Source organism: Tauraco erythrolophus, chromosome 1, assembly GCF_009769465.1.
Source record: "Tauraco erythrolophus isolate bTauEry1 chromosome 1, bTauEry1.pri, whole genome shotgun sequence".
Taxonomy (NCBI): domain Eukaryota; kingdom Metazoa; phylum Chordata; class Aves; order Musophagiformes; family Musophagidae; genus Tauraco; species Tauraco erythrolophus.
Window position 1 is genome coordinate 46,357,184 of NC_141465.1, and position 20,588 is coordinate 46,377,771.

Below are 20,588 nucleotides of genomic sequence, written 5' to 3' on the forward strand. Positions count from 1 at the left end.
CTGTTTTTCTCCTTTTAAAAACTCTTTGGAAGCTAAATATACTCGGCTGACCACACAAATAAAGAACTGAAATTCTATGCCAGCTTCTTCCCCCATTGCTGCATGGATCACTGTTGGCTATTAAAAAATAAATAGGAAGGCAGGAAGTGGAGGGATCTGTTTCAGAACTATGTATTACTCCTGACTATCTGCAGATTTTTATCATTGACCTGATGATCCTACCTGGGTCATTTTTGTGTAACACTTGTAAGTTAAGGGGAAACGAAGTTCCCCCTCTACCGCTTTTTCATAGAATGATAGAATAGTTTGGATTGGAAGGGACCAGGTTGCTCAAAGCCCCATCCAGCCTGGCCTTGAACACTTCCAGGGATGGGACATCCGCAGCTTCTCTGGGCAGCCTGTTCCAGTGCTTCACCACCCTCAGAGTGAAGAATTTCCTCTTTAGAGCTAATCAAAATCCACCTTCTTTCAGTTTAAAGCCATTGCCTCTTGTCCTGTATTTAAAAATGAATTTATCGTATTTCTAAATTCAGCCTTTGGGAAGGGATTGGAGAGGAGAAAAAGTGGTAATAGAGTAGGGAGCAGGGTGTGACATCAGAACCTCTGGACACAGTGAAGAAAATGAACCCACAAATGAAGATGCTTAGAAGAATTAGAGTGTTTTCAAAGGTCATGATCACTTAGCCATGTACCACAATCACAGTAGTTAATAGAAATGTATGTACAGTCATATAGAATGTGTGTGTGTATATATATATGTAAAAGATATAAAATATATATGCTAATGAACAGAAAGACATAGAATATGTGCTTGCATATTTTTTGACTCCAAGAAGGTAACTCCAAATTTTTACCCTCTCTGATAACAGGCTAAATGTTATCTTTGTTCAAGGGTATTATTTATGCATGTTGCTGTATACCTTTGTGTGAGATAAAATTGTTCTCAGATCTCACATTCAGAATTAAAATATTTTAACATAGCAATTAATGTTGAGTTTATGTTGCAACTTAATTACCAACATGTCACTGCTGTAAGTCACTAACCATTACCACACATGGTATGTGGTATGTATGCATACCTAAAGGCAGGGAATACCTTTCAGTGTATTTGTTTACCTAAAGGTATGGGTATAAAATATTTTATTTATAGTGAACCTGTTTGTATAATTGGCTCTTTAGTGGGAAGTAAATGTTTCTGTGCCCATTGTGTCTTGGAATACAGCGAGGAAAAGGAAGAAGTCTGTGGTAGCTGGATTGCTTCTCCTAACCCCCTCAGTAGTTAATGCTGACATAAAAAGAGATTTCTGTGGGACTGGCTGAGCTCAGTGCCCAAAAAAAGCACTTTGTTTTAAATGTGTTTATTTTTCTGTGTTAAAAAACAAATATTAAAATTACATACTCAAACTTACTGTAACGGCTTCTAGTACCCCTTCTTCAGATTCGCACGCGTCCTTTGCAGCCATGTCGTGGTGTGCCGCACTCTGGGAAGAAGCTTGCTGGAGCTGGTGCAGCACGGGCCGCTGAGCGAAGGTTTAGTTCTGAAACCTGATCCAAACTTAGGGCATGTTTAATTGGTTTTACTGCATGTCCAGTCCAGCCTTTGCCTGGTGACAGACTTGTTTGATGGCTGGTCCTCCTCTGAATGCATTTTTGACTAGATGTAGGGGAGAGAGATTGTTTCTTCACGGGCTAGGCACTAGCCAACAGGAAAATGAAAGGGTAAATACTCGGCTTTCCTGAAAGAGAAACTGGGGTCTCCTTTTGTGGGAGGTGTAGTTGGATGATGTTACCTGTATAGAAAATCCACTGGAGCACTTGCCCTGACAGCAGAAGATCCTTGTCCTTGCAGGTCTCCTGTCCGTGAGACTGGAGGCACTTTTGGGCATTGGCTGCTCCTTACTCTTTCGTCTTCTGTTATGTGGCAGAAATGGGAGATTTCTGGAGGAGGGGAATGTGGCTCTGGGGACTGGTGCTTGGGGAACTTGGAAAGGACAGTGGCAGGGGTTCTGGTCCCTGCTCACACTGTCACTTCTTTATCTGGTAACTGTTCAGCAGAAAATTCAGGTGCGGTCCTGCAGCAGGGACCAGTCCCCCAGGCCCTCTGTGTCCACCAGGCTGGTGGGGAGCCTATGAGGCAGTCTTCTCCAGAATTAAATGCTGCTAAAAGCGAGTTTCTTCTTACAGGCCTTGCAGTCAGGCCAGCACCAGGGCTCTGCACCGCAGGAGAGGCAGGGCTGGGCTGCCTGGGGAGCCAGAGATTTCGCGGAGCACCCGGGGCAGCGGGGCAGTGTCTGCCTGTGCTGTTCAATGGGGTAGGCTTGCTGGAGTACCTGTCCCAAAGGCAGCAGTGGTGGGCTTGTCACCAAAGTTCCTACCCCAGCTAGATCCTTTCTGCTTGGAGAGGTGGCTTTCACCTGCAGACCTCACCACCACATAAAGTTTCTCTTTAACAGCTGAGAGAGCAGGTGAGGTGTGTGAGAGGCTTGCCCAAAACAGCAGTGGAAGTTGAAGGCAGCATCTCCTTACTAGTTATTACTTGCTTTGCAGGAGCTCTTTGCTTTTTCTGTTGAAAAGATGAGTTCACGATGGCTGCTCCGTGCATCTGCATTTCATGCACTTCCAAGAGAAGCCCTTGAATGCATCCCAGGGTTTGGGAAGCAGAGTCATGTGAGATTTAATTCTTCCATTTATTTCAAACCTCAGGTGAAGAATACTGAAAGAAGAGACCACTGTGTCATTTGTTCAGTTACTGTTTTGTGAGAGACCGTTGCAGGTGGCATTGCCCCCTCTAGCTGAATTCATTTGAGGTTGTCATGATGCGAGTCAGCATTTTCAAACCAGCAGCTGGAAATCAGGTTCTTGGACTCAACTCTCTGCACCAACATTTGACAGGTTTGTATTTCAAGCAGCGCTGAGTATGTCCAGTGCAATGACGACTTTGGTGAAGTTTGCTGGTGGATCTTCTTTCTTTCAGAAGATGATGTTGCTTCTATTTCTTGCCTGAAAAATAATTAGGATTTTATTTTTTTTCCTGCTTGTGCTTATTTGAAGATTTTGCTCCTACACCTGTGCATGAGGCATTTCCAGGTATGCCAGCAAGACCATGGCAACCCCTAATCCAAGCCCTGGGCAAGAATTAATTATGTGCACGTGGCAGAGAAGTGGGTTTCTGTACTGCTTCAGTATTTCATTATTGCTTAAGGGAGTCAGAATCAAATTCAGCGGTGTAATTGAAAATACCTGTATTTTATCTTTATGAACTGCAGGCTATATGTGATACTAAAGTATTCAAGCGTTGCTTCAGCTCAGACATATTTTATATGTGCTTAATATAAGAGGCAGACTTTGAGACCAGAACTAGAAGGATGATTGCAGCAGTCTGGTAATCAAAACACAGATGGGCAAAGCAAACCTTTAAACTCCTTTGCCTGCTGGATAATCCTACCTCAGATACTGGTACTATTCAACTGATTTTGGAATTATTTTTTTCTTGATGGTTTTGCTGAAAGATCTCAAACCCTCCACGTGCTGATTATATAATACAAAGAATTAAACAGCCACTGAGGCTCTGAAGTAGCTGTCACAGCATCATCCTTAAAGTTGTGTTATCAATTAATTACCGTTTCACTGCATCCACCAGGTGTCTATATAGTACATGTATGAAGGTCAAAGAGCATGATTCTTCCAGGAAATGTCAGTTCAAAATAGGGCCTTATACTTTCAAGAGCTTTATTTGCTCTCTTCATGTATTGTTAGTTTCTAGTCCTGCTGTCACTCCTTCCTTTGCTTCTCCCTGCAGCTGGGGGGAACAACCATCCAAGGAAGCTCTGTGCTGCTTTGAGCTGCCCATCAGGCTGTTACATGGTAGAGGGTAGTACGAAAATCAGCTGATGCCATTAAATGGTAGGTGGTATCCCAGGGTAGGCTGAAACCAAGTTCTCAATAGTAGTGCAAGAGGAAGGCAGTAGCTTTAGTAGGCAGCGATAAGCCAGATCCTCAGCTTGCCTTTTGTCTTGCACATCTGCAGGTCCTTATGATCCCAAACCCACAGACTTTAGTGTTTCTCCCTCCCCGCCCCTTGCCAAGTTTCCAATATTATTCTCCTATTCAGAGATCTTGTCTTCTGTCCTTTGTTTCCTTTCTCCTGGAGGCAGTGTGTAACTGAGAATCTGCCTTTGTTTCCTGCCCCCCCATGGCGCCCACTCCTCAAACACCAGCACTTTTGCATTTCTTTTTTCCCCAGTCTTTTCCTTCTTAAACTTCCCTGTTGACTCCAAGCCTCTGGAAAACCCCATTCTCTCTTTCCATGGAAATTATCTTTCATTTCAAATATGTAATGTGATATAGCAACTCAGGTCTTTGCTTAAGGACTATTTCCTTAAGGCTTTTTATTCTTATTGAACTGCTTTAAAAAAAAAAAAATTCCTTAGCCCATTCCTTGCTGCATGCATTTAGAGGACTGGAGCCTTTACATTTAGCACAGCTACGCTGCTCTGGACCTAAATTTGCAACGTTCAAAGAAGCGTTCAGGTGGCCCCAGGTTTTTTCAGTCAATGTGTTCAGTCCTATTTTCCTTTCTTGGCTCTGGGTTCGTACAGCTTTCAACATCTGCTGCTGTGTGATGTTGCTCTGTATCTGCTGGAGTGATACAACCCGTGGTTTTGTTGCTGTAACACGCTACTTGCCTGGAGCTCTGTAAGGAGCCGTGGGCTGGATGGAGTGAGTTCAGTGCCTGGGTGATAATTCATCTCTGACTTTATGTCTCATTTGTTGGCTTAGTGCCACAGAGGGTTTTTTTGCTGCTGGAAGAACGTTAGGTGTGAATGAGAGCGACCTGGCTGCAGAGGCAGGCAAAGCCACTGAAGAAGAGGGCTCAAGCACTATTTCTAAGGCAGGCACGAGTGTTAGGTTTGTTCTGTGCCTGGGGCTGCTTATGAATATCCATGTAATAGCTGGGCCTGCATTTGTCACGCTGCAGTTGCTTGGAGTTGTTCGAACATTCTCTGTGTTGATGTTTTTGGTGTTTCAGGGTTGATAAAGGCTGTAAACAAAATCCCGAGTAAAATTCAAGCAGCTGATTTGCAGCTTGGTAACATGAGAAACTGCTGCTCTACATGCTGCCCTCCGGTCTCTGAGATGGATCAGGAGCTACTCCAGGGATGGGGAGGGGGCTGGGGTTTGGTGGAGTTCTGCGTGCTCTGGCCGTGGTTCCCTCTGCCCTCAGGTGTTATTTGTACTGGAGCCAAAGCAAAAGGCAAGCAGCTGCCTCTGCTCTCTGTCTGCAGTGACCAACGGGGACAGCTGCTCAGTACTCACCAAAGTCTACAAAATCAGGAAACTTTACAATGAGAATGCAACTGCTGGTCTAGTTCTGCAGAACTGTGCTGAAGTGTCTGTGTATAGGGAAGGGAATCGCATGGAAGGGGAAGCGAGTTCTCATGAGTGTGGGACCCAACCAAGAGTGATAACGTAGCAGTGCTGGACTGGAGCAGGGAGGAAGCCTTCATAGAATCATAGAATGGTTTGGGTTGGAAGGGACCTTAAAGATCATCTAGTTCCAACCCCCCTGCCATAGGCAGGGACACCCTCCACTACACCAGGTTGCTCAAAGCCTCATCCAACCTGGCCTTGAACACTTCCAGGGATGGGGCATCCACAACTTCTCGGGGAAACCTGTTCCAGTGCCTCACCACACTCAGAGGGAAGAATTTCTTCTTTATATCCAATCTAAATCTACCCTCTTTCAATTTAAATCCATTGCCCCTTATCACTACACGCCCTTGTAAAAAGTTCCTCTCCAGCTTTCCTGTAGGCCCCCTTTAAGTACTGGAAAGCTGCTATAACATCACCCTGGAGCCTTCTCTTCTCCAGGCTGAAAAGCCCCAACTCTCTCAGCCTGTCTTCATAGGAGAGGTGCTTCAGTCCTCAGATCATCTTCGTGGCCCTCCTCTGGACTCGCTCCAACAGCTCCATGTCCTTCTTGTGTTGGGGACTCCAGAGCTGAATGCAGTATTCCAGGTGGGGTCTCACGAGAGCAGAGTAGAGGGGCAGAATCACCTCCCTCGACCTGCTGGCCACGCTTCTTTGGATGCAGCCCAGGGTATGGGTGCACATTGCCGGCTCATGTTGAGCTTCTCATCAACCAACACCCCTAAGTCCTTTTCCTCCGTGCTGCTCTCAATCCATCTCCGCCCAGCCTGTACTTGTGCTTGCCCCGACCCATGTGCAGGACCTTGCACTTGGCCTTGCTGAACTTCATTAGGTTCTCACAGGTCCACTTGTCCAGCCTGTCAAGGTCGCTCTAGATGGCAAGCCTTCTTTGTGGCCTTTCCAAGGATGACCCTGGTGAAGAGCTGACACTGACTTCAAATGCTGTTTTTCCAGTTGCACAGACTCTAGAACACCATGTTAAAAGAGGGAGACGTGGGAAGAAGCAAGAGAAGACATTAATATGAATGGCTTCTCCATTGCACACAAATATGAAGTATGTCTTAGATGGAGATGCCCTTTTCCCCTGAAAGAAGAAATTCATGTTCAAGAGTTTCTGATGATCATTGGAGACGTTGATACCAATCTTGGGAAAGACTACAATTACTCCCTTAAAACTAGGAGCCACGGCTAACGAGTGGATCAGCACAGGGCACTAAACACTAGGTGCATCTGTTAACAGTGTAGGGCCAGGGAAAAAAATCAGACCATGTGAAATGGATTTGATCTTATCAGCATATACGCTACAAATACAAGCATGGAAAAAATTACAGGTTCAGCTCTTGAATCACATGAATTGTCACAGCTGTATCTTTTTCGGTGCAGTTGTACTGATTTATGTTGCGTAGGGTCCATTCTTAGTAGTTTAAAAATGTTTTCCAGCTTTGGACAGACTGGAAATTTAATTCAGCAACTGTAAGTTATTTCTGGCTTTCGGATTAGCTGCTGTTGCCTCTGGACTACAGACTAAGGTACTGTAACCAAGTGGCTCTTTTCTAACTGTAGCTCCTAGAATGTGACCAAGAAGCACAGAAGATTTTTGCAGAAATTAAGTTATTTATCAATAGCAAAAGTCACGAATCTAAGCCTGAGATGCTAAGAGAAGTAAATTTTGGGAAAACCAAGCATCTAAACAAGATTTACAGGGAAAACATGTATTTCACAAGAATATTCTGTGATAACTAATGAGGTACCTATGCTTCACACAGGTTAGACTCCTGTTTAAGAAACAAGACCTATAATGGTCTACTTAAATTACATATTAGTCAAACTCATGAAAGTAACAAAATTAATGACTTTTTATTGGCAAAAATCAAGTTGAATGTGACCTATGCAATTCCACAGAAGCAAGCCTCAGTTCAGTTTATCAAAATACTTCAGTTTTCCAGCTGGATCTGGAATTATCTGTGCAAGAAAGAAAATGAAAACGTTAGTCTAAAAACAAAACTACGCAAACGCAACAAACTATAAAACCAGAACAGCATAATATTTTATAATGTGGTGCTAAGGCCAACCCACAAGCAACGCCAAAGAGTAATTTATCAGTTGCTTTGACACTCCATTACTGTTTACCTCTAAAGATACCTAACAGCAGTAGCAGAAAGACTTAACTCATTGGGTGAAGAGAGAGTGCAGCCTACCAAAGGAAGAATTTTGACAGTCTGGAGCACATACATCTATGCTGCTTGCCCCAAAAGCAAGATATTTTAATAAATTAACATCTAAATTAATCAAGTCTTAGAATTTACTTACAGTTCTTCCTTTGGCCACCACACTCTCATGGCTTCCTCCGGTTTGATCTAATTAAATCAAATACATTTAGAAGATAGTGGCTACATCTTCGAGAAAGTCTTTTCCAACTACTGTATTATTTAAATTATCTGCATCTTTTGCACAGAGGAGAAAGAGAACGCTTATGTATTGTTTTAGATCTTTAAATTGGTAGTATCAACACTGTAAGACTGTTTTAAAAAAAAATATGTTAATGTTGTGTCATTTAGGTCATCCATGGTTATGGAGGTGTCCCAGTTTTAGCTGGGACCGGGTTAGCTCTTCTTTCTAACAGCTAGAAGAGCTCCGTGTTTTGGTTTTACTCAGAGGCTCGCTCTGAGAAGAATGCTGATAGCAAGTTGATGTTTGTGGTTGGATGTGAAACTCCAAGGACTTTTCAGTGTGCCAGAGTGCAGAAGCACGGCAGGATAAGGGAGGAGCATAGTTGGGACAAGGGGGACACGATTCCCCTTGTGATTTGTGGTGGAATTTAAGATTGAGGGCCAAACTGGCCAATTAGTATTCCATATCATGCAGCATCATGCCCAGTATAAAAGTGAGGGTCAGCCGGGAAGAAGGGCTTCTGCGCTTTGGCTCTTTTGCGCTTGCTGCGCTTTTGCTCTATTGTTTTTCTTTCTTTTTCTCTCTCTCCCAGTACTCCCACTCTCGGAGTACTCTCTCTCTCTGCCCCTCTCTATTTCGGGGCCTTGTGTTCGTCTGGGATTGCAGCTTCGGGACGAGACGGGCTTCGCATACGAGGGGGTGGTGAGCATCTACACTGTGTATTAAATCATCTGTATTAAATTGTCCTTATCTCAACCCACGGGTTTCCCGTTTCTCCTTTAATTCTCTCCCTCATTCCTGGGGGTGGGGGAGGGGGAGTGACCAGCTGTGTGGGAGGGTCAGCCTAACCCACGACAGGAGGGCAGAACTTTTCAGTGCTAAAATACATCTGTTAGGCTAGCCAGCCCTCTTTCATTTTATAGTCTTAATATCCAGCTTCCTCCACTAAGACACTCTTCTGCTAGCCTGAAAGAGGTGACTCCTAGCTTCAAGTCATCCTAGGAAGTTTTCACATCCAGCAAAGAAACACAGTTTAACATTCCACTGTTTTTATTATCAATTACAGTGGTCATTACTCTGCTTAGAGGCTGCTGGGACCTGCTCTTTGTTGAGATGGCTCTTCAACAACAATGCTCTGTCATCACCAGATGGTTCAGAAGAAAGCCACGTTCAAATAAATGATAGTGATCTCATCTGAACTAGGCAGCTCAGGCCTCTAGTAAAAGTTTCATTATTCTGCTGAGGCTTGATCCAAGCCCTGAGAACACAAATGAGTTCAAGGGGTGTTTATCTGCACCCTAGCTCTTGTGCTTGGAGTCACATGTAGGTGAGCAGTGACAAAGGGGGAAAAGCTATTAGGCAGCAAAGCAGTGCTCTCTGCTGGAGTTCTGATAGTGGCACACTGTCTCTGTCAGGTACTACAGCAGCCTGGGAACTTTGGGTAGTGCCTAGGATCCACAGTAAGACTCGACAGAACCAAAAATTTATATGGACAAATAAACAAGAAAGGACAGACTCAAAAGTTTCCAACTTCCTCTCATCAGGTGTTAACAGGAAAAAAAGTTCTTGATCATGAACTCATTGCTGCTCAAGAGAGTTTTGTTCGTACACGGGGAATTTGAAACAACTGGAATATGTCTAGTGTGAGGGAAATGAGCTCCTAATGAAATCAGTAGTCATCCAAAAGCTCAAACTATAATGTTTACTCGTATCATCTCATTGAAAATTGCAAAGATTTTAGATTTGACTTTAGTGGAAATGATAGTGGAGTGGTTTTTAGTAGTACATGCATTTGAATATAAACAGTGACTTACTGTTTCACTGCCAGGTTTCCAACCAGCAGGGCAAACTGCAAAAAAAAAGACAAAGTGAGTAAAAGTATTTTTACACACACTTACTTTTGTGCACTTAATATTCTTTCTCAACTTGAACAGCACGCAAGTGTCACATGTAAGTATCTGCAACTATTAAATACGCACTTTTCTTTATATATGGGATGGTGTCACAATAGTTTATACCTGATACCACCTACCACTTCTGTTAACTGGAAACTGTGTATCTCTGGATGGATGTCCATGCCTTGGTTTAATTCTTGTGCCCTTCTAGATAAAGTACTGGCAAAGCAGTATCTGAGAATGAACACTTATTCTAGTAGAAACAAAGGTTTAATAATAAAATTCAGGTGACTACACATACCTTTCTTCCTTTAAAACCAATACTAGGGGAACGTTTTTAGCAAATAAATCAGTTCAGATTCCACAAGGGACTGAAAGATTTTATTTGAAGCCTTGCTCAGGATTAAAGGGAGTACAGCATGTGGTTAGCATGCAGTGTGACTGAGCGCCCTGTGACCACCTGTAACCATTGCACATTCTGGAGTGAAGCTCTTATCTGTTCAGAGCTCTCCCTCTGAGGCTTCATCCCAATGAGTTATGCCATATTACACTGCTTTAAGGCATGCTGTCAGACAAAATACCACAAAAGCAATTAGGAATCGTGGAGGATATTTTTTCCTGTTCTGTGCAAAGAATCCAAAAAGGCATCTAGGGAGGCTCTCCTCAGCAATTCATGCAAAAGCTGGTGAGATTCCATGTATGGCTGGAAAAAAATGTGGTACTCTGGAAACACACTGCAGGTGAATATTCTGTAAGACAGCTTTGTAACTAAATACGCGAGGTTGAATTTCCTTGGTCAAATGTGCATAGCCTAAGCATCAGCATTTATCTTTTAAAATAGACTAAGTGTTCAGCAAGGCATAATAATTATTTGTACCTTCAGGTAAAAGTACTTTCAAATGCCAGGTGAAATTGAGTTGAAATGGAAGTTAAGCTGCTGAACATGTGTATTAATACTTAAACAAATATTAAAAAAATGAATGTGTTTGTTTAAACACATTAGTTAAAGAAATGTGAAAAGTTTGTCCTATACTTGAAGCGGGGGGATATGAATCCTTGAGACAAAGTAATGATCTGAAGCCACTGAAAGCTGGTTTGTCAGGGGAAGGTGGTCACATGGCACTTGTAAAGAAAACACACGTAATGGCGGTTGAACTTTCATGGTATCACCATGTATCTAGACATGAAGCACTCTCAAGTACTTGTCACAGATCCTCAGTGAATGACAGGGGACAAGGATGGCTTGCATCTCAATTATTTTAATATATCGAGATGTACTGAAATATTTGGCCTCATTATTCGTGACCTCGTATTTCGTACAGATTTATGCTTGTGACAGATGGTACATAATGCCTTAATTCAGACTAAGGAACGCTTTATGCTCTGCATTCTCATGGATGTAAAGCAAAACGTGAATCACTACACTAGAAACAACCTATGGAGGTACCAGGACCACAGAATGTTGCAGCAGGGCAATCACATCACTTCACTCCGAGGCTAGTCTCTAATGCCACTGAGTATCTTTCCTCCAAAAAGCTACAAATACGGCTTCCAGTCTAAGTAAAACAATCTTTAACATGAAAGTATTTTAAAGAGCACCTTCTCCATGTTTGTCTGTATATTGGAATGCTTGTACTAAACGAAGCGTTTCATCCACTGATCTCCCAACAGGAAGGTCATTCATTGTGATCTGCCGAAGGATTCTCTTATCATCAATAATGAAAAGGCCTCTGTGAAAACAATTTTTTTGTGTGTTAGGAAACAACGAATTAAGAGTGTTGTGTTTACACGCTATTTTATGCCTGTTGGATGGGAAGAAGTTGATCTCTGCAAACACCATGCAATACCCACCCTTAGAATACTACTAGCCTAGAGTATCAGATGACATGAGCTGACGGCAAGTTAAAACCAAAAAAGGATAGTTCTTTGCAGAACATAAAACTAAGCTTTGGCAGGCCCTGCCAGGGGATGTTGCAGGTGCTATGACATTACAGGCATCCCAAAAGCAACTAATCAAGTTTATGACAGATGTATCTCTTGAGGCCATTAGTTTCCCTTAGTCTTGACTCCGCTTGGACTTGGGAGGTCCCTGAGTAACTGCATTTCTGGGGTATTCTGTGTGTTTGCCCTGCCCCTGACTGCTGTTAAACAGGATATTAACCTCCACCCCTGTTCTGACTCATGATGGCTATTTTTTTGTGTTCTTCAATACATATTTTGCTCTCAGCATGAATCCCCAAGTAAAAACTGCTCTCAAAGAAAAATTTCAAATGCTTCTTTAGATATAAAGTAGTAAGTACTACTCCAGCAGACCAAAACTAACTGTAACCAAGTGAAGTACCTAAGTGTATGCCCTTGATCTTCCAGATATACACCATAGTCCTTTGAAATTTGGTGTGTCAAATCTGAAAGAAGCGGAATCTTCATCGGTCCAAGTCCCCCTTGTTTTCGAGGAGTGTTAATCCTTTGAAAGAAATGAGAAGCAGATGTATTTCTCATAAAGATTTATATTCCCTACACAAAGTTAAAAGTCACAGTACAGACAGAAGGATTTGGCACGAGTGACATTTTTCTTGTTCTGCACACAAGGGAGATGAATACTATTTATGGTTCGAGAAAAACGTTCAGTAGATCTTTTTGCAGTTTTTGGCCACATCTGTTAATAGTGTCCTCTTTCTTATCACTTTATACCAATGTGCTCATGAATTGGGACAGTGTGTTTGCAGATACTCCCATCCTTATTATCTCTTTTCTTCTTTTGTATTTGAAATATTTTCTTGGACTGAGACATGAAATACTTCAAGCAGTAGATATTAAACAAGCTTCAAAGATAAAGGTACTTTCACACACTAGGGTTAAAATGTTTACCACTGAAATATATTTTAAACATTTGTATCAATAGTATCACGCTTTTGCACATTACGATATACCTACATAGGCTACAAATCTGGGGATGCAGTTCTTCAGCTAAGATGGACCCATGAATAATTTTTAGTAAAAGACAAGGATAAGATACATACCATGCTAAGTGAGTGAACTTTGAGTCCACAGAGCATGCTACTACTTCAGTATTTATTGCTCTGAATTCTTCAATTCTGTCACTGAAGGCGATTATCTCGGTTGGACATACAAACGTACTAGATAATTTGAAACGAGATAAAATTTCATGAGATCCAGTAAATTCTCTGTTTAACTTAAAATAGTGCATTTATCATAAATTATTTCAGCTGTTACTTATTTTTTATTGCTTCAAGTATTTAACCAAAGTGCTGCCTGACAAATCTTCCAGCCTCAGACTCTACCTTAGTTACAGTCTATTACTGAAGATTATAAACCTACAGTTAGCTTACAATCTGGATACAAGTATTTTTAGTTACTTTCTTTTAGACTTGATGAATATTAAGTGCCTGAATTTAAGCACAATATGCCAAGTTTTTTCAAAGGAATGTACTATAATTTCTTGTTAACTTTAACTATTTTGACTTCAACTTTTTCCACTACAGAAGAAATAAAGTGATAAAGATAAAAATTTCTAGGGCCTTGAAGCTAAGGGCCAAGAGCCATGTTAAGGTAGTTGTGCATCTCTGTCCTTCATTTTGTGGAAAAGAATGGGATTGTCTGGTAGAAAGCTGAGGTGGTTTTGCTCAACCAGTGAAGTTACTGCATTCTAAATAAAGGAGGGTCATGTCAGGTATTCTTAGGATGTTATGGGAAGAACTTAAAGGGAAAATGCCATCTCTTAATGTCCTATATACACTCTGGAAAATATAGATAGGATGCTGTCTTCTGTTTGCAGCAGTGATTTACAGCATTGTATAGAATGTAAAGGTTGCTACAGACTGAAAGTTATTTTTTTTGTCTGAAGACACAAATCGGTGGACACGCTTACTAGAACAAAAATTGTGTTACGATTTTACTGATGCCTGATGAAAACACAAATTCAAAGAATGTATTTTTTTTCTGTTGTTCTTTTTTTCTCTCCCAAGCCCTTACCAAACAAAAAACCAAGACCTCAAAAAAAGAGAAAAATTAAGCTGCACTCAGTTTTGGTATGTCTACAGTGGTCTTACTTACAAGTCAAGAGGATAGAAGAAGAAGACAAGATATTTTCCTTCATAATCTGTTAATTTCAGCTCTTTAAACTCTCCATTAATGACTGCAGTTCCTTCCCAGTAAGGTGCTGGCTTGGAGACTGAAACACAAAAAACGTTCAGTTAGAAGTCAGAATATGAAGCACGTGTTCAAACAAAGCTGTTCGTTAGCTACCTTGTGTGCAAGGAGAACTGCTCTGTTGCTTGAAAAACAACCTACTGCACACAGTTACAAAATGAAACTTTCTTACCACTTCAAAAAGTTCACAGAGGTTACAGAATGATGAACAAATGCAGGTTTCAGTACACATAGAAATAAGTAAATAATTTGACCAACTTGTGCTTATACATGAGCCCGTTGAATCACTGATAATCAAGGCCACACAAACCTTATCTGGGCATACTGAACAAACCACGTGTGCACTACCAGCTCATGGCAGAATGTATGTTAGACTGAGGGAAAAGCTGTTTTAAGATTTCAGGAACACTCACTATTCTGTTATGAATAGCTGTTGTGAATCAGAAGCATAAGATGGTTCAAATTCATATTGTTACTTTTTAGCCATAAAAAATTACTTTGGATTCAAGTCCACAAAAAAAAATACATGCTGCAACATGTTTAGAGACAAACGCCTAAAAATGCAGTGTATATTTATTAGATTACAACTCCTACATAAATTGTAACTTGAAGAAAATTCTGGGTTTTTTTTTTTAATTCCAATTAAACCACATGAAATGTATTTACTATTCCTATCAAAAGGGATTAACCTTGAATTTAAAATACTAAAAATTATTCTGCCAGATACTATTTTCATAGCAATGTGAATTCTGAGACAAAGGACAGGGTATGCTGGAGATGCAAGGTGATCTGACTACACTTGTGTTGTCAAGGACATTGACATACAGCCCCAGGAAATCAGGGAAATGCTGCTGAGAAGAATGCAGAGAATCTTAATTATTATCTGGATGAGGACTGCATTGTTGGTCTCTCCTTTTCTTAGGACAACCGACCGCTGTAGAATATGGTCAGTGAGGATCTACAACAAGGACTGCAAAAAATACCCCAAATCATCAGACATCTCATGCCCCTGAGTGGGAAGGCACTCAGTATGACCCATGAGAGATGCAGGAATACAAGTACAGAGAGTCAGTAGGTATGACTGATAATTTCAGTTTACATTTTTTGAAAAAAAGCTCCTCTTCTTCTCAAGTCTGCAGAATTCTTTCTGACCAGATTTCAAACTCCAGACTTCTTTTTTTTTTTTTTCCCTGAGTCTTTGTACATATGGGACTGTTTTCATGTGAGAGCAAGGATTAATTTTCACATTATTTTGAGCTGTCCACAATGTTTCAAATGTTGCTCTTTACAAAATAGTGACAGTCTAATCTAACCTAATCTAATCTAACCTCTCTGCAGCAAAACATTCTCTTCAACTGACCTTCAGATTACTGGGGAGAAGGAAAAAAAATAAGATATGTTGTATCTGACGCAGTTTTAAATGAAGGTTTTGAGTTAAAAATACTTGTCTGAAATACTGTAATAACTTATGTTACAAAGGGAGGAAAAAACAAACAAAATTGGTTACATATATCTTGACTGGTTTTCCGTTTTTCTCATAAGCATCTGTACGTAAACTTTTATAACAGCAGCTACGCCCTGGCTTGGTAGAGAAAAAGGATTTAAAGCTATAAATTCTCACAGCAAAGATAATTTTTATGCGACTTCTCTCCTTTCTCCATTCTAGAAAAACGGGAGTTTCGGAGAGCACGCCGACCACTTGAACAGGCGCCCCTGAACATCTCGCTGCGACTCAATCAAAGATGTGTTCGCCTCGAGGTCTCCTGCGAAGTATTTGGCTCTCAAGAGAGGGCAGGCACAAAAGCAAGTGACACAGCGAGCCCAGTATTAACTGGGAGGCGTCAGGAGAAGTGACCGTTCGCTATTTCTAATTACAGCGGGAGCACAACGCGCTTCTGCATATTGTTCAAAGCGTTGCCCGTAACTCGTTCGCTATTTCTGGAGCCACGGGCCGTGCTAAACGCCTGTGGAATGTGGCACTCGCTGTCAAGTCACCACCAGAAAAACGTCGGTCCGGAAGGGGCGCCGGGCCTTCCCTCCGTCCGTCCGTCCGTCCCGAGGCCCCCCGGCAGGCGGCACGCACGCTGCTGCGGCCAGAAGCGGCTCTGCCGGAGAGAAGCACTCGGGAGCCGCGGGGCGTGCGGCGGGGACCGCTTCCGCAGGGACACCCGCCGCCGAACCGCGGCGGCCACCCCGCGGCGCGCAGACGGCGGGCAGCGCCCTCGGGAACGGCCGCCCGCCGGGGAAGAGCCGCGCCGCCGCGGGACCCCGGCGGACGGCAGGAGGGACGGAGGGAGGGCCGCGAGCCCGCCCGGCGCGGCGGGCCGATTCGCTCCGCCTGACGTGGCGCTGCCCGCCGCTCTCCCGCCCCGCGCGCTGCTCCCGGGGAGGCCGCCGCCCACTCCGCGGCCGTTACCGGCGCCACGCGCCGCCGCACCCTCCCCACCCCGCTCCCGCCCCAGCCCCAGCGCGGCGCGACTGTCAGCGCATTGCGGGCACCTCCCGCCCTCGGCGGCAGCGCGACACGGCGGCGCGCACGGCATCCCCACCGGGGGCTTCTCCTCCCCGCCCGCGCGTTCCCCGCTCCCTCGGCATCCCCGGCTCCTCCCGGCACCTACTCTTGGCCTGGCTGAGGTGCAGCGAGTGGTCGGAGACGGGCAGGCGAGCCGCCTCTCCGGGGTAGACCTGCCCTCCCGCGTAATAATGGCACTGCTCGTCCCCCCGCTGCCGCGCCGGGCGCGGCTCCTCTGCCTCCGCCGCTTCGCCTCCCAGCGCCGCCGCCAGCAGCAGCAGCAGCGCGGAGAACCGGGCCCTCGCCCCGCCGCCCGCCCGCGGCTCCCGCCGCGCCGCCTCCATAGCCCGTCGAGCGAGTGCACGTCCCCGCGGCGCGACGGCAGAGGGGCGGTGGCGGCGGCGGGGAGGAGCTTGGCCGGCCCTCTCGCACACGCCGCCAGACGCACGGCCGGGCCCCGCGGCGTGGGGGGAGGCGGAGGGTCGGGGCCTGCCGCGCTGCCCCCCGCCCAGCGCCGCCGCCCCCAGACCCGTCCTCTCCGGGCGCTGGTTGCTGCCGGGGCCCCGGCGCCCGGGCAGTGCCCGCGGGGCTGTGGCCTCATGTGCCAGCCGCCTCTGGCCTGTCCCTTGGTTAAGCCCTGGAGGAAATGGTGAATTATGGACGTGTCTAGAAATAAGAAAGATGCGTGTGTGTGGGGGGAGGGAGCGTGTGTGTAGTCCAGTGCGTGTGATGGCAGAAGGAAACTCTCTGCCAATACGTGAGATTTCCCACTTGATATCTCTCCGATCTGTGGCAGCGTGGGTGCTGCGGGCATTTCGTCACTTGCGGTCGTACTGATCTATGCCAAGTGCAGCTTGTACGTTCTGGCCTAATGAACACACGAAATGTGAAAAAGTACTGCCTTAGGTCTGAAATCTGGAACCGCTGCCAGCTGGGCAGTAGATTGTGAATGAGCTCCACGTGGTGCACGTAGTGGCTGCATTAAGAGTGCGGTTAAACAGGAATGAGGCTACTAAGTGGCTTTTAATTCATAGAATCATAGAATCATGGAATGGTTTGGGTTGGAAGAGACCTTTAAAGGTCGTCTAGTCCAACCCCCCTGCAATGAGCAGAGACATCTTCAACTAGATCATTTCCAGTGTTTCACCACCCTCATTATAAAAGATTTCTTCCTTGTATCTAGTCTAAATCTCCCCTCTTTCAGTTTAAAGCCATTGCCCCTTGTCCTGTCACTACATGCCCTTATAAGAAGTCCCTCTCCAGCTTTCCTGTAGGGCTCCTTTAGGTCCTGGAAGGCTTCTGGAAGGTCTTCCCGGAGCCTTCTCTTCTCCAGGCTGAACAACCCCAACTCTTTCAGCCTGTCTTCATATGAGAGGTGTTTTAGCCCCGTGATTATCTTTGTGTCCCCGACCTCTTGGTTCAAGTTTGCCTTGTGAGAGGTCATTTTGCTCAGTGCTGAGTAGATTGTGGTTCATATCACAAAATAGTTACATATTTGTGACATGAAAGCATAGCTAGGAGGTAATTCAGCAGCACATTTAGTAACAAGCAAGATTTTGAAGACAGTAAGTGGCTGTGACAAGCCATATTAAAGCTTTGCAGCACAAAGCCTGGTTGAACTAAGTTATGCTAGGTATACCTATTTGACTGGGACAGTTCAGGTCATCTGTCAAGTGTATCAGTTAAATAATAAACAGAATCCTTAAAAATTAAGATGTGAGGAAGATGGAGCTATCCCTTATCAAAAGTGGGGACACCATTGACCTTTCGCACTTGGAGCACTGTGGATGCCATCCTCTGGGAAAACTGGTGGTTCAGTGAAAAGGTTACTCCAGACTGATGATGTCAGGCTCTCAACAGAGAAACATCTGTATCGTATCCTGTCTCTGCTGATGTTTTATGATAAATATACCTTGGGGATGGTACAATACTCATGCCAGAATGGACAGTACAATTTCTCTCTTTTATATATGATACAGAACAGGCACATAAAAAGCAAAGCCAAAAGAAGATGCTGAGGGCTGTTTTCGAAGAATACAGGTTCTGTAAAAGAAGGAAGGCATTAGCAAGGCACCTATCACTATATATTGTGTCTTGAACAGATCCTACTATTTTTCTGTTTTTCTACAACAGAATCCACACTTTAAAAAGATATTTCACAAAATTAAATTCACAGAAGTGGGAGAAACATGACCTTGCAGGCATGCTTGCACTTCTTAACCTGTGATTTTAGTGTTCCTTTCTCCTGAAGCTCTGACTCCTCTCCAGAAGGAGCTCCTTTCCTTTCTCGTCTCTTGTCATGTTTGCCTTTAAGTTCCAGTCTAGGTTCTACAAGTTAGGGATCATGCTTCTAAAATGCCATTCATACTGTTACTGTCACAGTAATAATCTTACTTGGGTGTATTTGCCCACCTGAAGGGATTGGATATTACTGAGGATCAGAAGGGTAAGGCTCTGGAACAGCCATCTGACAGCTACGGAAGCAAAATACCCTACTTAGCTATCGGGCTTGATCAGCATGTGTGAAATTATAAAAAATTGTATTAAACATCTGCCTACAGGGGAAACGGACTTGATGGCACGTGAGATCCACTCGTCCTGTTTTTTCACAGTGAGTTGATGGTGGCCAGTCTCTGATGATACCTCCTAAAATGTCAGATGAAGGATAAAATCTGATCTTCTTTTCAGTGCTTCTGTTTAAGTTTGACTTCCCTCCCTTATCAAGGGCACATCATTAAAGGGAGGATAAACAAACCCCATTTGCCCGTGTTAAATGCTCTGACTCTGGTGGAAAAAAGCTCTTCAGCAATCTTTGTACTCCCACTGATTTCAGATTCAGGCATGCCTTACATTTAAGTGTGCTAAAACGTGTTGATAAATTACTGCCCTACATGATCCAACTCTAGTAGTACTGAATTTAATATCAAGCTTTCCTCGATCTCGCTGCTTGTAAGGAAAGCGACAGTCATGACTTCCATGAGTTCACAGAGAAAGTTATTTCGGTTGTTCCTGCTCTTCTCTTTTTGCTGGTGTTTTGAGCCACAGGAAATGGCAGTGATTTGAAAAGTGGTCGTACTGCAACGCTGAAAAAAATGAGCAGATGAGAGGTATGCTCTTTGCATAATGTTAGTATCCGTCAGTCGAAAGATATTCCCAAATACTTATAAACGAGGGAGAAAACCAGTAAAATCAATGTGGTTAAAGTAGAGAAGAATCAGGCCTCTTGTGAGTGGAGAAAATGCTGAAGGATGAAAATGGATTTTATCTGCAGAGTATAAGGTTAGTTAAATAGCACTAATTTGACGTTCACATGTCATTAAGTATATATATAGACACGGAATGGAGTTCAAAAGAGCAACAAGAAAGACTTTCTGGCTGTTGCTGTACTATCAAGACTTCTGCAAGTGATTAAAAAATGAAAAATTTCATAAATGAAATCCAAATATATGTCACTCTTCGATATCCAGACAGAGAACATGGGCAGCCTTCTTTCTTTGCCAAGTGATGAAATACTTAAACTGAGTGCTGATTTTTGTGTTTAAATTGATGAAATTAAGTGATGCTGTCTGTATGTAATGAGAGACACTGCTACATTCATCCAGCTGTACAGCTCTTCTGAAGTTGGTAGGGTTTGCCGCATGCAAAGGGAAAGCTCCTAAATCCTTCCTTTCCTCCAGTATGTTACAGGCTGTGTTCCCGCGGGTCATGCCGTATTCAGGCCTGCAAGGATGGTTCAGTTTTGGCAAAGGGCTGGATTGTGGCAGGGTGTCATTTCCACGGTGGCACTAAAGTTACGGAAGCAGGGAGAGATTTAGGCTACTTAAGCTGTTTAGAAATGATTATGGAGGTTCTGTCTGTTCTTGCTTTTAGTAATAAAATACCTCACTATCATTTAAATGACCTAATATAAAAATATCTTGGAAAAATTAGCATAGTATATTATAGCAAGATGCCTGTCGCTATTTCCTGGAACAGATGGAGCAGATGTTCAATATTGTGCTGGTGAAACCAGCAGTTGGTTTTATCCTCCTTATGGTTTACAGGGACATTTTAACAAATATATTGCATTGCTTGTCATGCATGACAGAAAACCTATAGTGTAGAAAACTTTCCTGGTAGAAAACATCTGTTTTGTAAGTGGTATTGGATCAGAATGACTATAATTAAAACTACCAGTTAGAGAAGTCTTC

General features: G+C 43.6%; 1 protein-coding gene across 2 annotated transcripts; it reads right to left on the bottom strand.

Annotated features, from left to right (window-relative positions):
- Positions 1-6,938: 6,938 nt before the first annotated feature.
- On the bottom strand, positions 6,939-16,742 carry PRDX4 (peroxiredoxin 4). 2 transcript variants are annotated; one of them, XM_086608908.1, is made up of 7 exons: positions 16,505-16,742; positions 13,791-13,908; positions 12,737-12,853; positions 12,058-12,180; positions 11,316-11,446; positions 9,636-9,670; positions 6,939-7,392 (listed from the first exon to the last, which is right to left on the bottom strand). In XM_086608908.1, exons 1-7 carry the CDS (start codon positions 16,740-16,742, stop codon positions 7,342-7,344), a joined length of 813 nt encoding a protein of 270 aa, XP_086465034.1. In that variant the 3' UTR covers positions 6,939-7,341. The 2 variants fall into 2 exon arrangements, with proteins under 2 accessions (XP_086465034.1, XP_086465041.1); XM_086608915.1 differs by lacking the exon at positions 6,939-7,392 and adding an exon at positions 7,737-7,787.
- Positions 16,743-20,588: the final 3,846 nt, after the last annotated feature.

What these genes read in the sequence shown, in the direction of transcription:
- PRDX4 (XM_086608908.1), bottom strand. Translation starts at nt 16,742, where the DNA reads ATGGAGGCGGCGCGGCGGGAGCCGCGGGCGGGCGGCGGGGCGAGGGCC. An exon ending in TTCTTCTATCCTCTTGACTT is followed by an intron (nt 12,854 to 13,790) that starts GTAAGTAAGACC and finishes CAAATTATCTAG; the next exon opens with TACGTTTGTATGTCCAACCG. An exon ending in GATCAAGGGCATACACTTAG is followed by an intron (nt 11,447 to 12,057) that starts GTACTTCACTTG and finishes TTGTTTTCACAG; the next exon opens with AGGCCTTTTCATTATTGATG.